At 41.0% G+C, this 15,056-nt stretch overlaps 1 protein-coding gene across 2 annotated transcripts in view; it reads right to left on the reverse strand.

Moving 5' to 3' along the window:
• Positions 1-15,056, reverse strand: part of RIPK1 (receptor interacting serine/threonine kinase 1) — a 46,222-nt gene that overhangs the window by 17,932 nt on the left and 13,234 nt on the right. For both annotated transcript variants that reach the window (XM_053602290.1, XM_053602291.1), the window contains exons 4-7: positions 12,827-12,964; positions 10,747-10,975; positions 7,156-7,302; positions 982-1,058 (exon numbers count right to left, since the gene is read on the reverse strand). In XM_053602290.1, coding sequence (XP_053458265.1) covers positions 982-1,058; positions 7,156-7,302; positions 10,747-10,975; positions 12,827-12,964 — 591 coding nt within the window. The remainder of the gene's footprint in view (positions 1-981; positions 1,059-7,155; positions 7,303-10,746; positions 10,976-12,826; positions 12,965-15,056) is intronic.

Here is a 15,056-nt window from a genome sequence, read left to right on the forward strand (position 1 = left end):
CACTCTTGATCTGGCTGGTCTAGAACTCCTGAGCTCAGGGATCCTCCAGCCTTGGTTTCCCAGAGTGCTAGGATTACCAGCATTAAGTCCAGCTAATTTTTCTATTTTTAGTAGAGACGGACTTTTACTCTTGCTCAGTCTGGTCTTGAACTCCTGAGCTCAAGCGATCCACCCACCTCAGCCTCCCACAGTGGTAGGATTAGAGGCGTAAGCCACTGCACTGGCCTTCTTTTGTATTTTAAAGTCTCAGCTTGCCTGTTTTACTTACTGTAGTCTCCCTTTCATGATTATGGGGTATGTTACTGAAAGAGTTATGGCAGTAGCTCAATTCTAGAGTGTATAAGGGGAACGGGGGGGCTGTGTTCCTCCTGGTTAGTTAGTTGGTACCGGGGATTACACACCTGTGACCCCAGACACCAATTTACCACTTCAGCCTTTGGCAGTTGCTGCTGCCGTCTGTTAGTTAGCACAAGGGAGGTTAGGGGAGAAGCCAACTTTTCTAAATAACATAAAGGTAGTTCCCAAATGACTCTACCTGTCAGCGTCCCTGGTGATTGTGCTGTCACTCCTGTATGCTGAGACAGGAATCACGTCTCTAGCATGTCTTCCTCTGCATTATGTTTTGGGTGAGTATTGTTTTTTCCCTGTTACATGTCTCGGCAGATAGAATTCTGTTGTTGTCTTTCATGAATTCTTAAAAATGACTGATCCACTTACAGTACTTCCATTTTTTTTCCCAGTGATCTTGTGCTGTTGTTTCCATGTTACTATATATATTTTCTCTCATTTCATCCATTTTGATGAAGAAATTAGCCCAGTATGCCAATATAATGATATTTCCCTACATTGCTCATTTTGTTTTATGCATTCACCAAGCTAGCTTACCTTAAACGTGATAATAAATTACATTGCTTTGTTTTCCATGATTGATAAAACACGTTTCAGTATGTTAGTAGTCTGAGCATCTGCTACGTTACCTACCTTTAAACTCTTCACATCCTCTTCTACCTTTTCTTGTAATTGACTTAAATAAAAAGGCTTAAATATTTCTTCAATGCCTATATGAAAAAAAATTGTCCATTAAGTTTCTTAATTATTTGCTAAAAGAAAATTAAAATATTAACAATCTGGCTCACAACTGTAGCTCAGCAGCTAGGGCGCCAGCCACATACACCAGAGCTGGTGGGTTCGAATCCAGGCCAGGCCTGACAAACAACAATGACAACTACAACCAAAAAATAGCCAGGCATTGTGGCGGGCGCCTGTAGTCCCAGCTACTTGGGAGGCTGAGACAAGAGATTCGCTTAAGCCCAAGAGTTTGGGGTTGCTGTGAGCTGTGATACCACAGCACTCTATCCAGGGAGACTTAGTGAGACTCTGTCTCAAAAAATATATATATATTAACAAGCTACTGTCTTTGCATTACTTACCGCAATCTGAAGTGGGTAAAGCATTAAAATAAAAATTTAAATTCCAAATCTAATAAAGACACTAATGAGACTAACAATCAGGAGGATAGAACAAGGGATAGGCTAATCCTGGCCCTGACAGCACGTATAATAGTTTCTCTGGTTGTGGCACAAGGCCTACCAGCCCTACCTTATGAGAGTCAACCTCCATGTGAATAAGGGCAGGTAAACTCCATGTTTATGTCCCTCTGTTACCAAATTTATGATAGGATGGAACACTCAGAATAAGGATTTGGTATAATGGGTTAGAGCTATTAGCCTTAAAAAAAAGAAAAACTTCTAGCTCCAGGAAGACAGAGTGTACATACTTTTTCTTATTTCTTCTGCTGAGTACAATAAAAAACTCTAGATAAATTATATATAAAATGAACATACAGAGACTCTGAAAGAAGGAGAAAAGGCAGACTAACTGGAGACCTCAGGATCTGAAGAAACAAATGATAGTGAGTTCACTGGATTTTCTCTTTGCTTCATATTTCCCAGATGTGGTGTTGAAAAGGAAAACCTGGAACTATCATTAGGCACAGACGAAAAAAGCCCCATCAAAATCCCGTTCTTTCTAGCCGAAGAAGTAAGCAAGGGCAGCCTATGAAGACAGAAAACCTTTAGTCAGTCAACAGCCATAACACCCTGAATGCACCCAATTTCATCTAATCTTGGAAGCTAAGCAGGATAGGGTCTGGTTGATACTTGGATGGGAGAAAACCTTAGTCAATAACCACTCTATTCTAGCCAACAAGCAGAGAAAAAGACGTGTGGCTCTACCCATGCCTGCACCAGCTAAGGCCAAGTAGAGAGCTTAGGTTTCCAACCTCATATGATATTAACAAGACACCCCAGTACCCCACCAGGATAATGACAGAGAAGGCCAAACAGGAAGCCAAGACTGTCCTGCCTTCCAGCAGGTGATGAGCCCTTCCACTCCCCTGGTATCAACAGACCACAGGGTAGCTTTAACTTGCATTCCACATAGCAGTAACAAGATACCCCATCATCTCTCCACTGGGGAAGTGTAAGAAGAGGCCTAGTAGAGAGCCAGGACTTTCAACTCTGTCCACTGGCAATGAGGCACATCCTTCAGTGGAAGTCTATACAGACTCTGCCAGAACTCTCACCGTGACCAGCAGTGAAGAGGAGCCCTCCGACTTGGGTATGAATGGGGCCTAAGTGCATAACCTGATCTTCTACATCTACCTGGCACTAAGAAGGTGGCAGCCACCCTTCTCTTGCCAGGGCAATGTTAGAAAAGTTCAGCTAAAACAGAAGGCTTAAAGAAGATCCAGAATTCCAAACATAGTACGGAAATGCACAAGTTTCAATAGAAAAAAACACAAATTATACTAAGAACCAGAAAAATCCCAAACTGAACAAAAAATTATAATCAATGGCTGCCAATACCAAGGTGACCACATGTTAAGATTGCCAAAGATTTTAAAGCAGCCATGATAAAAATGGTTCAATAAGCAATTATACACCTGCTTGAAACAAATAAAAAAATAGAAAAGTCTCAGCAAATAGAGGATATACATTTTAGAGCTAAAAAAAGTACAATAACCAAAATTAAAAGCTCAGTAGACAGACTCAACAGTGGAATGGAAGGGTCAGAGAAAAATGAGTTAACTGGAAGACAATAATAGAAATGTCCCATTCTGAACAAGAGAGAAAATTAATAACTGAGAAAAAAATGTATAGAGCCTCAGGGACCTGGGGAGACTGTAACAAAAGATCTAGGTTTTAATGTCATCTGAATTATAGAAAGAGAGAAGAAAGAGTGGGGCTAAAAAAGTACTCATACAAATAATAAATGAAAGTTTCCTAAATTCGGCAAGAGGCATAACCTATGGATTCAAGAAGCTAAGCAAATCCTAAACAAAATAAACCCAAAGAAATCCACACCAAGACAAATAATAATTAAACCTCTGGGGCAGTGCCTGTGGCTCAAGGAGTAGGGCGCCGGTCCCATATGCGAGAGGTGGCGGGTTCAAACCTAGCCCTGGCCAAAATCCAAAAAATAATAATAATAATAATAATTAAACCTCTGAAAAATAAAGGCAAATAAAAAATCTTGAAAGCAGCTGGGGAAAAATAATGCCTTACCTATAAGGAAAAAAAAAAAAAAATTAGTATGACAGAGGATTTCTCAATGGAAACCACAAAGGCCAGAGGCACAATCCTTTTCAAGTACTGAAAGAAAAGAACTTCAAACACACAATCTTACACCCAGCAAAAAATATCTTTCCAAAATGAAGGAGAGATAAGATCTTCTCAGAGGAAAATTAAGATATTTTCTTGACATCAGACATACCCTAAAAGAATGGGTAAAGGAAGTTCTTTAAACAGAAAGGAATCAATAAAAGAAAACACCTTGGAAAATCAAGGTGAAAGAAAGAAAACACACTGTATAATAAAAGGTAAATATTTGATCTTTGTCCCAAATTTGGTTCACGACAGGCAGTTGCTACGATCTTAATATGATAAGAGTGTCTTTTGGGTAGAGGTGAGGGGTCCTGGCTAGGTAGCTTTAGGATGGGAGCTGTTCATCAGAAACCTTGATTAGGTTGAAAGTTGAAGCACCACCCCTTGACCTCCAGGGAGGGGAGAGGGGCTAGAGATTAAGTTCATTTACCAATGGCCATTGACTCAGTCAGTCATGTCTACATAACCAAACTTCCATAAAAACCCCTACCTAATAGTGGGGTGTTGTGGTGGGCACCTGTAATCCCAGCTACTTGGGAGGCTGAGGCAAGAGAATTAAGCCCAAGAGTTGGAGGTTGCTGTGAGCTGTGATGCCACAGCACTCTACTGAGGGCGACATAGTGAGATTGTCTCAAAAACAAAAACAAAACAAAAAAAAACCCTACCTAAAAGGAGTCTGGCAAGCTTCTAGGTTGGTAAACACACAGAAGCCCTGGGTGGGAGGAGTGCCTGTATGGGGCATTCAAGCTATGCACACACACACCCTCCTGTACCTTGTTTTAAGTATCTCTTCCAGTTGGCTCTTTCTGAGTTGTATCTACCCTGTTTCCTCGAAAATAAGACATCCTCCGAAAATAAGACCTACTCACAGGAAAGATAAGACGTCCCCGAAAATAAGACCTAGCACATCTTTGGAGCACACCTTAATATAAGACACTGTCTTATTTTCAGGGAAAACAGGGTATTACCATAAAAGGGGAAACACATGTAAATGTTGCGAGTTCTGGTTCTATGAATGAATTACCAGATTTGAGGGAAAGGGTAATAAGAACACCCAAAGTTGTAGTTGGCTGGGCAGAAGATTGGGTGGCCCAGGTACCAAATGCTGGCAAGGATGCAGAGAAACTGGATCCCACACACACTGAATATAAAATGGTACATCCATTCTGGACAAATTTTGTCAATTTCTTAAAAAAAAACCAAAACTATATGTGAAACTACCATACAACCTAGCTATTATACTCTTGGGTATTTATTTCAGAGAAATGAAGACTTATATTCACACAAAAACATGTGCATGAATATTTCAGCAGTGCTAGTTCCAAGTGGTACATTCATACTACGGAATATTGCACGGCAATAAAAAGGAATGAATTACTGTTATACAACCACAATCAAGACAAATCTGCAGAGACTCATGCTGAAAGGAAAACAGCCAGTCTCCAAAGGTTACATATTGTATGATTCCATTTATGGAACATTCTTGAAATATCAGAATTATAGAACTAGAGAACCAGGTACCTAGTGGTTGTTTGGGGTTGAGTAGGGTAGGGTCAGAAGGGGCATGGGTGTGTCTACTGTAGGATAATATTTAGAAATAAACATATCCTACATCAAGCACACAAAGTGAACTCAGTGTGAGTTTAAAACGGCTTGCTTTTCTTACAGAGGCTTAAGGGACCTGGGCCCCCCTGAGGCACACACAGAGTTAACTTGCCTGGAGTTAAAATTCCACCAGCCAATTCTCTAAAGTTGTGCACCCCGTTAAGCCTGAGGCCAAAGGGCATGCTGCCCTTCCTCAGAGATACGGGCCAGAGGGTTGACGTATGTTAAAAACATATTGTCAGAGGTCTATAGATGCTCTGCCCTGAAGAGAGATACAGCCGTTACTTCATGCTGAGTAAACTGAGTGAACACTTGAAGGTACTCTTCTATTAACTCTGTTCCCCTGTAGCTGCTTTCTTCCTTATGATTTTTATTTAGATACCTGCCCAAGAGATTAGTCAGTGTCTAGAAAAGAATGTTTACTACAAAAGTGATTGATGTGATAACAAGATATTTCCTTACAAGTTAATTTCACATAAATAAAATGAAGTAATGGTAAAACTAACAGATGATAAATTAAGTGTGTACGTGACTAGAAGTGTATAAAATCAGATCCCCGAATAAAAAACTTTGCTACACACCATCCCATGCTGTGTAGTCTGTTTCTTGCCCTCATTTCTTAACATTACAGGAGTAAGCTTACCGGCGAAGGCTACAAGGCTGTCCTTCTGCAGCACTGACATTCACACCAACAGGCTACCCTTTGGGCAGCACAGGGGATCCTTGTGGTGATGGAAATGTTCTGTATCTGACAGTATTGATATCAATATCTTACTGTGATTTCACAAGGGGAATGCGAATAAAGAATCCATGTGATTTCCTTGCATTATTTCTTATAATTGCATATGAATTTATTACAATTGCCTTATAATGAGAACTTTAATATTTGAAAGTGAAAAAAGCATGAAAGACGATACTAAGGCAGGAGAAGATTAATGCTGACTGAGCACATAAGCAAATGCACAATTAAATCAAAGCACCACTCTAATGCCTTGGTGGTAGTGGTGGGCAGGGCATTTCTATTTCTCATAGCAGAAAAACAAGGGCAAAATACTTTGTAGGCTCCTTGGTGCCTTCCTACCATATCTTTTTTGCTCACCTGATTTCTTTCAGATTTCTCTGTCTCAAAAAAATAAAGATATTAGCTAAACCAGGGGAGGGGAAAGAAGGACCAGAAGCTAAGGAATGAGAAGGCTTGTGGAAGTAACCCAAGTGCCCATAGATAGATGAATGGATAAAAGCAAGTGATCTATCTACACAGTGGAATATTATTCACCCTTAAAAAGAGATAATACCTATGTGTATATGACTTAATAAAAGTAAAAAAAGAGAGAGATAATACAACATGGATGAACTTTGAGGACATTACAGTAATTGAAATAAGACACAAAAGGATGAAAACTGTATGATTCCACCCATGTGAGGTACCCAGGGTAGCCAAATTCACAGGGACAGATGGAGTAGAATGGGCGCAGGGGCTAGGGGAGAGGAGAGCGGAGTTATTGGTTAACGAGGACAGAGTTTCAGTTTGGAAGCCCCAAAGATGGGTGGTGGTGATGGCCACACAATAGTGTGACTGTACTCGATGCTACAGACCTATACACTTAAAAAAGTGTTACAATGTTAAATTTAATGGTATGGGTATGTTAACATAATTTTAAAAGTTAATTACAAAAAAAGGAACAAGAAGGCCTATGTGCCTTCATGCTTTTAAGAAAGATGGCATCTTTTCATTGAATGAAATATTTGAAATCCACAAGATCAGTTTGAATCTACAAGTAAAGTGGAACTCAGCTTTTTGAAGGCTCAAACCAAGGTCCTGATATCTTACTAGAAAAATCACCACATAGGCTACATCTTACAAAGTCAGGAAAAATGTCATTACCAGGAAATGTCGGCCGAGCTTCCGGATTTGCTTCCCAGCAGAGCTCCATGAGTCCGATGACCTTCTGTGGGCAGTGCTTGATGTCCCTTATGTCTGGCCTGTTCCCCTTCTGGATGCACACAATCAGCTGCTGCTCACAGAGAGCATCTAGAAAGCAAAGAGGAGCCTAGGGTGAGCCTTCCTTTCAGGTCCGCCCTCTCCCAGACAGGAAGGTGAAAGAATTTGGACGAGATTGCTAATCTGTCTCTGCCTAGGCTGTGCTTGCAGTATAGCTGCCTCATTCCGTAGGGTAGGAATGGCTTTGTGACAAAGAGCTGACATCTTCCATTGCAGAGATGATCAAACAGCATTTAAATGTCTGCAGATCAAAGACAAAATTCACTTCTTAAGAAGGCTACCTGCTGGTAGATAGGACAAATGGATTATGTGGGTAAAGGCAATGGCTTGCCCTGGATTTTATTTCTTTTATTTTTTGAGACAGAGCCTCAAGCTGTCACCATGGGTAGTAGAGTGTCGTGGCATCACAGCTCACAGCAACCTCCAACTCCTGAGCTCAAGCGATTCTCTTGCCTCAGCTTCTCGACTAGCTGGGACTACAGGCGCCTGCCCCCAACACCTGGCTATTTTTTTGGTTGTAGCCGTCCTTGTTGTTTGCCAGGCCTGGGCTGGATTCGAACCCACCAGCTCAGGTGTATGTGACTGGCACCTTAGCCACTTGAGCCTTAAGCGCCCAGCTTATTTTTATTTATTTTTATTTTTTGAGACAGAGTCTCACTATATCGCCCTCAGTAGAGTGCTGCGGCATCACAGCTCATAGCAACCTCAAACTCTTAGGCTTAAACGATTCTCTTGCCTCAGCCTCCCAAGTAGCTAGGACTACAGGCACCTACCACAACGCCCGGCTATTTGTTGTTGTTGTTGTTGTAGTTGTCATTGTTGTTTGGCGGGCCCGGGCTGGTTTGAACCTGCCAGCCCTGGTGGTATGTGGCTGATGCCCTAGCCGCTGAGCTATAGGCACTGAGCCCTGGATTTTAATACAAAGGCAAATACATATACAGCCCTTGCCTTTATGGAGTTCAATTTAATGAGAGTGATTTAAAACACAAAGTGAGACCGGGCATGGTGGCACATGCCTATAATCCTAGCACTTGGAAGGCTGAGGAAGGTGGATTGCCTGAGCTCACAGGTTCCAGACCAGCCTGAGCCAGAGCAAGACCTCGTCTCAAAAAAACAGCTGGGCATGGTGGTGGGCACCTGTAGTCCCAGCTACTTGGTAAAAGGAGAAAGATTTATACTATCTGAAGAGAAACCTGAGTGTTGTCCCAACTCCTTAGGAGACTGAGGCAAAAAAATCGCTTGAGCCCAAAAGTTTGAGGTTGCTGTGAGCTATGACGACATAGCACTCTACTGAGGACGGCAAACTAAGATTCTGTCTCCAAAAATAAATAAATAAATAAAATTAAATAAAATAAAAAGTGATAATTGCTATTCAAGAAGAAGTACAGGGGTTCTGGTAACATAGCTGTGACTAGAATGGAAGGTCTGTGAACGCTTTATTGAGTCCAGAAAAATTAGCAGGTAAAGAGCATCTGTTTGCAGATATCTTTTAAATCTCTGTCTGTGGTCCTGGCCTAGATATCCACTTGCCTAATGGTCAGATCCAAAATGGGAAGGAGGACTCGAGGGGAGGATTCCAGGCAGGGAGTATGAATAGACTGGAAGTTACAGAAATCATGATGCCTCCAGTATGGCACACGCTCGCTCTGCGTAACGCACTGACAAGGGAGGAGGGGAAGGGATAAGGCTAGAGAATGAAGGACAGGTCCTGAAGGACTTCATATTCCACCTGGGGAATTTAAACTTTATTCTGAAGGCCATGGGCAGTCTAGAGAGGATTTTCAATAGCTGAGTGAGAGGGTCACATTTGCTTTTTAGGATGGTCATTTTGGCTGCCACAGGGACAGTGGACCTCTGGAGGAGCCTGAAACAGAAATGAGGAGGGTCCAGAATTAATCAGAGGCCAGTGAAGGGCAGAGAGAGGTGGACAGGTTGAAGATGCAACTTTTTTTTTTTTTTTTTTTTTTTGAGACAGAGCCTCAAGCTGTCACCCTCACAGTTCACAGCAACCTCAAACTCCTGGGCTTAAGCGATTCTCCTGCCTCCACCTCCCAAGAAGCTGAGACCACAGGTGCCTGCCACAACGCCTGGCTATATTTTGGTTCAGCCATCACTGTTGTTTTGTGGGACCGGGATTTGAACTCGCCAGCTCAGGTGTATGTGGCTGCCACCTTAGCCGCTTGAGCCACAGGTGCCAAGTCTGAAGATGCATCTTGATGTACATATACATATATATATATATATATATACACACACACACGTGTATATATGTGTGTGTGTGTATATCTTAAATTCACAGGTTTTGAAGTTTGAGTGAATGTGGATGAGGAAGGGCAAGGTTGAGTCTTGAAAGATGGTAAAGGCTCCTGGCTGGGCAACTTGGTGAAGATGCAATTTCTGATCCAACAAAGAGGAGTGAAGAGGGCTGAACTGCAAGGAGAGTGTTGAGAACCTGGACTTGTTTGGGGGATGCTGTTTTGGAGGCTTCTCTGCTGCATGGGATGGATCTGGGCTAGTGAATATCTGGGCCAGGACCAGAGACAGAGATTTTAAGAGGCATTTGCAAAGAAATGATTGTTAAACCATGGATGTTGCTAATTACCCAAAAAGAATGTGATAATTACCAAAAGAAAATGTCTATTAGTTTATGCACTAAATAAACTGAAGACTGTCCCAGTTTTCCTGCACAAGCTACAACTTACTTATCTTTATAATTCCAACATTGACTAAATTGCCCACAGTCAAGACTGCAAAAAATGTAACTCTTCAATGAGAGAGTAATTGAATGAGTTAAAGTATGAAGCATATGTATGGCAGTGTGAAAGGCTAAGTCCTCAACAGCAGAAACAATCAAATCTTCCTCTCCAGGAAGATCTATGGAATTTCACACCTCCTCCCAGGCTTCAGTGCACAACGGAGGCTTCTATTCATTTTGTAATCTCTGATTGCTAAACTAGAATTCATTCATTCAATAAAAATTTGCTGAGCCTCTATTATGTTACAGATACTGCGTATGTAGACACTGAGAAGACAGTAGTGAATAAATCAGATGTGATCCTGGTCCTCATGGAACTCATGTCAGTGGGTAAGACTGACATTAAATAAACAAGTAGGCCTGTAATTATAGCACTCTGAGAGGCCAAGGTAGGAGGATTGCTTGAGGTCAGGAGTCCAAGACCATCCTGAGCAAAAGTGAGACTATGTCTCTACTAAAAATGGAAAAATTAGCTAGGCATTGTGGCAGGCACTGTGGTCCCAGCACTCGGGAGGCTGAGGCAGGAGGCTCACTGGAACCCAGGAGTTTGAGGTTGCTGTGAGCTACGATACTACAGTACTCTAGCCTGGGGTAACAGAGTGGGACTCTGTCCAAAAAAAAAAGAAATTAATACATCTTAACTGATCTCACTGAAGTCCATTATTTCGTGTAACAATGTTAATTAGTACCCAAATCTCACTTCTCTATATATGTCTTACTTTCATATGGCTCCTTATTTGCAAATATTGCCCAAAGCACTATGGCAAAGCTGTACACGTCAGACTTCTCTGTGGGCTTTGCATTGATGTCATTCAGGTGCTCCGGGGCCATGTAGAAGAGGGTGCCTCCATTTTTCTTACAGGTGCTGTTCACTTTCTTCTGCTCATTGTGCTCCTCTTTTGTCAGTCTGCTCCACGTCTTAAAAGAAGCAGCACCAAGATCTGCTATCTGCAAAAGAGACCAAGGCAATGGGATTGTTCTGTGAAGGCTATAAGCAAATTAGATTTGGCTTTAACTTTTGGGCTCATACAATATATTGTCAGGTACAGTGAATTTTCAGGAATGGCAGCATTGGGCAGGTTGAAAACACCTACTTCTGAATAGGCTCATAGAAACTTTATGTTTCCTCAGCTGTCTGGAAAATTTCCCCAAAGAAATGGTCATGTGAAACTCTGGTATCTCAATTCTTACACAACAATAGAGAAGGGGAAAAGCAGAAGATATTTTTGCGTTAACAACAACAATAAAGCATGTTTATCTAAATCCCTCATTTACTCTGTGTATGTTTTTCAGCTATTTATGGGGCTAGGAGGAAGAATGGTACTTTCTTCTCTGCAGATTTATGTAGCTGATGGTGACCAGGCACTACACCTTCCACTTCCCCAAATGGCGTCCAGAGGCCCATGATGCGAATTTCCAAGGATCCCAAAGACATACAGAGGATAAAGGACTGTGGTGCTGCTTGTTTTGAGCTGGTAGACTGAACCTAAGAGAAGATGGGATGGGAAGGAGGAGAAAAACAGACAAAAAAGCAGAGAGGAAAATACCAAGGTCAGACATAGAACAGAGATGGAGGAAGCAGAACAAAATGCCAGAAACATCCGGTTAAGAAGAAACCAAAGCTGGCAGTTTCACATCTGCCTCTAGGAATCCAAGCAAGCATTTGGGGATCCATTTTGGCACATGGTTATCTAAAATTCACAAATTCTAACCTAGAATATAAGAGATAAGTTAAAGATTTAAAGAAAGAACCTTCTTTAAAGACAGAGAGGAAAAAAGTCTGTCCCAAATTAGTACAAAGTAGAGAAGCAGAATCTTCTTTGTAGAGAAGGACACCTGGGTAAGCAGGAGGCCAAGTTCTCCACTTAATGTCACTTCCCCTTTCATATTCTCATGCTTATATTCTCCTGCTGCCAAAGCTAATCAGGTGTAACATTCCCCTAGTTAAACGTTGCCTTTGGATGAACAACAGACACATCCCTTTCCCTTATTCCTTTTACTACAATGAAAAGAGATTTATGAATAGAAACCCAGCCCCGGCCAAACTGCAACCAAAAAATAGCCGGGCGTTGTGGCGGGCGCCTGTAGTCCCAGCTGCTCGGGAGGCTGAGGCAAGAGAATCGCGTAAGCCCAAGAGTTAGAGGTTGCTGTGAGCCGTGTGACGCCACGGCACTTTACCCGAGGGTGGTACAGTGAGACTCTGTCTCTATAAAAAAAAAAAAAAAAAGAAAAGAAAATTGATTTTTTAAGTGCAATCGCTGCTTGGCCTTTTGGCTAAGATCAAGTGATTTTTTTAAATGCAGATGGAAGTCAACACATAATAACCACGAATCAGCCAAATTTCAAAATAGAGGTTTTTGATGGTGACATGGAGAACTCAGTATTGATCTCTCAGGCCATATCTGAATTCTCAGGTTTCCTGTACACACCTTTACATGCCTCTGCATTTCCCAAGGAGGGGAGTCTTGCTCAGGAAAATGGCCCATCCCAAGGTGAACAAGGTACGTCTTGAATGTTTCCATCTCAAGTCCAACAGGAGGAAAACATACTCTAGGAAAGAGTGGTTCTCTACCCCAATCAATGCCACTCCTCCCCAGAGTTAGATCCTGACCGTTACCTCCTAACTTCATTAAGAATGCATTTTTCTTTTAAAACTTGATAGAGCCTGTTGGCATCACCAACACCAGTTAAAAGCTGAACCAGGTCTTCATCACCTACCATCTATGAGAATGAATTTACAGTGGAGAATTAAAAGCAAACATTAGCCATCCTCCTAGAAGCCTATGGATTATGGTTTACCTTAATGTGGAAGTCACTATCAACCAGGATGTTTTCAGGCTTCAGGTCCTTGTGTATCACACCTTCTCCATGTAAGTAGCACATTCCTTCAATGGTCTCCACAATTATCCTTCCTTTTACAGAAAGTGGGATACTGATCTAAAAAGGGGATATAAGTCTATGAAACAGATAGGTAATTAAATAAACCAAAGCAACTGATTCACAGGAATAAAAATCCCAGACTAGGATACAGCGGCGGATCTAACCTGAGGACAGGACAGATGCTCTGAGCACTGCCGTCATTGTGAAACAATAGTGATTTCATTCTAGGGACTAAGTGCATTGTATTTTGTCACTGTAAAAACAGAAATTCCATGCCAATCTGGTAACATATAAAAAGCTATAAAATCAAGCTCTTTAAGAACACAAACATACATGATTTTTATCATTTAGGATTGTGTCATTAGTACCTCGGATGGTACCTGGAATGTTTGTTGAATGAATGGATGAATAAATACACAAACAAACATTTTGTGTGGTATACTCATTATGATATAATGGTATATTTATTTTGAATATGTGAAAAATGTCATAGAAATGAGCATGTGAAATAATATTAATAGAAAAAAGAATACAAAGGAACATGTTCATACTGATTACAGCCATGTAAAAATTAATCTAGGATAAACATGATGGTAAAAATATGATGAAGTGAATTTACTTCAGATCTTTGTACAGTCTCAGGCTCCTTGTACTAATAATTATTCTAGTTATGTGAACATCAGTATTAATACAAACAATTCCAGTTTCTATTATAGTGTTTAAATTTTAGTTTTGTTTAAGTCTGAAAAGCCAGACTTAATAGGATGTTTCCTAAAACTGTATTATATATTGGTTATTGGTTAATAGGAAAACAATTTTAATGATAGAAGTCAGATTCCCAAGTCTATCCCTCAAGCCATATTTAGGACACAGCATAGGTAAACTACAGTATTAATAGCTTGATCTCCACTGTACAGAAAATAGCAGAAAAGATTTTTTTTCCCCTTCTTCCTTGGTATATCTTTGGACTTAGGAAAAAATTTGAAGCAAGCAAAGTTGGTTCCCTTCCCAACCCCTTTCTGCTTCTCTGTTTCAGGTCCTCCTGACTTCTTGCTGAGCCCAAACTGGTGCACCTGATCCCTGCCAATCCTGCAGGATGCCTCCAAGTCTGAATGACTTCTCTCCCAATCAAAATGCCCACATATTCTAACAGTGGATCTTAGCTAGTTCGGAAGAAGAAAGCAATCTGATCAAAAATCATTATAATCAATCAATCTTATTCTTCCCAGAAGGTATCTAGAAGAGATGTTTGTTGACTTGGCAATGGTGGGGTGAGGAGAAGGTGGAAAAGGGGGAGTATTTGCCATAAAGGCAGTCATAATCCACCACTTTGCACATATAATCTTTGCTCTGGCCAACTCCAGTGATCTACAGTTCCTCAAATTTAGCAGACTCTCTAAGCCATTCTCTCTGCCTAGAACACTTACTCCCTAACTCTCTGCTTCAAAAACACCTACTGTCTCCTGTCTATTTTGGCTGGGTAGGTACCTCTCATCTGCACTCCACAGCTGACAATGAGTATATCTATCAAAGCACCATCACACCACACCACTATTTGTTCCTTTTACCTGCCTCAATCATACTGGCTATTGATTCCTGAGAAACCCCCAGGAGCTCTTCATCTTAATAGGCACATAAACTTTTTAAAGAGTGTTAAAGGAATCAATAGTATGATGAACGCAGATAAAACGAGCAGAAAAAACAATTTTTATATTCCTGCTTTAAATCTTATCCAATGTTGTTGCCACTAACGTTCTACACTTAACCTAAAAGTTTCTGGAACAGTATCAAATTACAAACACTGATACTCTATCTTGTCTTATATTCATGTCTATTATATGCAACTAATCCATATTTGTCACAGTCATTTACAGTATAGATGCCTTCATCAATCAACCCATATTTAAATGTCATCCACTGTGCATGTATCATACTTTAGATGATGTGCTTCAGGCAGACAGGGACTAGCTCTGGATCATGGATTGCAGAGTGGTTGACGAGTATGGTAAATAGCCAACCTCAGTACTAAGACAACATTGTGTGTGATACAGAGGACTGTCAACAAGAATGAGACAATGGATACCACCCTCAGGGCAGTGAAATGCAAGGAAAATTTAACAAGGGACTGACTTCAGAAAATCCAAACTAC

This window comes from Nycticebus coucang, chromosome 9 (genome assembly GCF_027406575.1).
Source record: "Nycticebus coucang isolate mNycCou1 chromosome 9, mNycCou1.pri, whole genome shotgun sequence".
NCBI classification, from domain to species: Eukaryota; Metazoa; Chordata; class Mammalia; order Primates; family Lorisidae; genus Nycticebus; species Nycticebus coucang.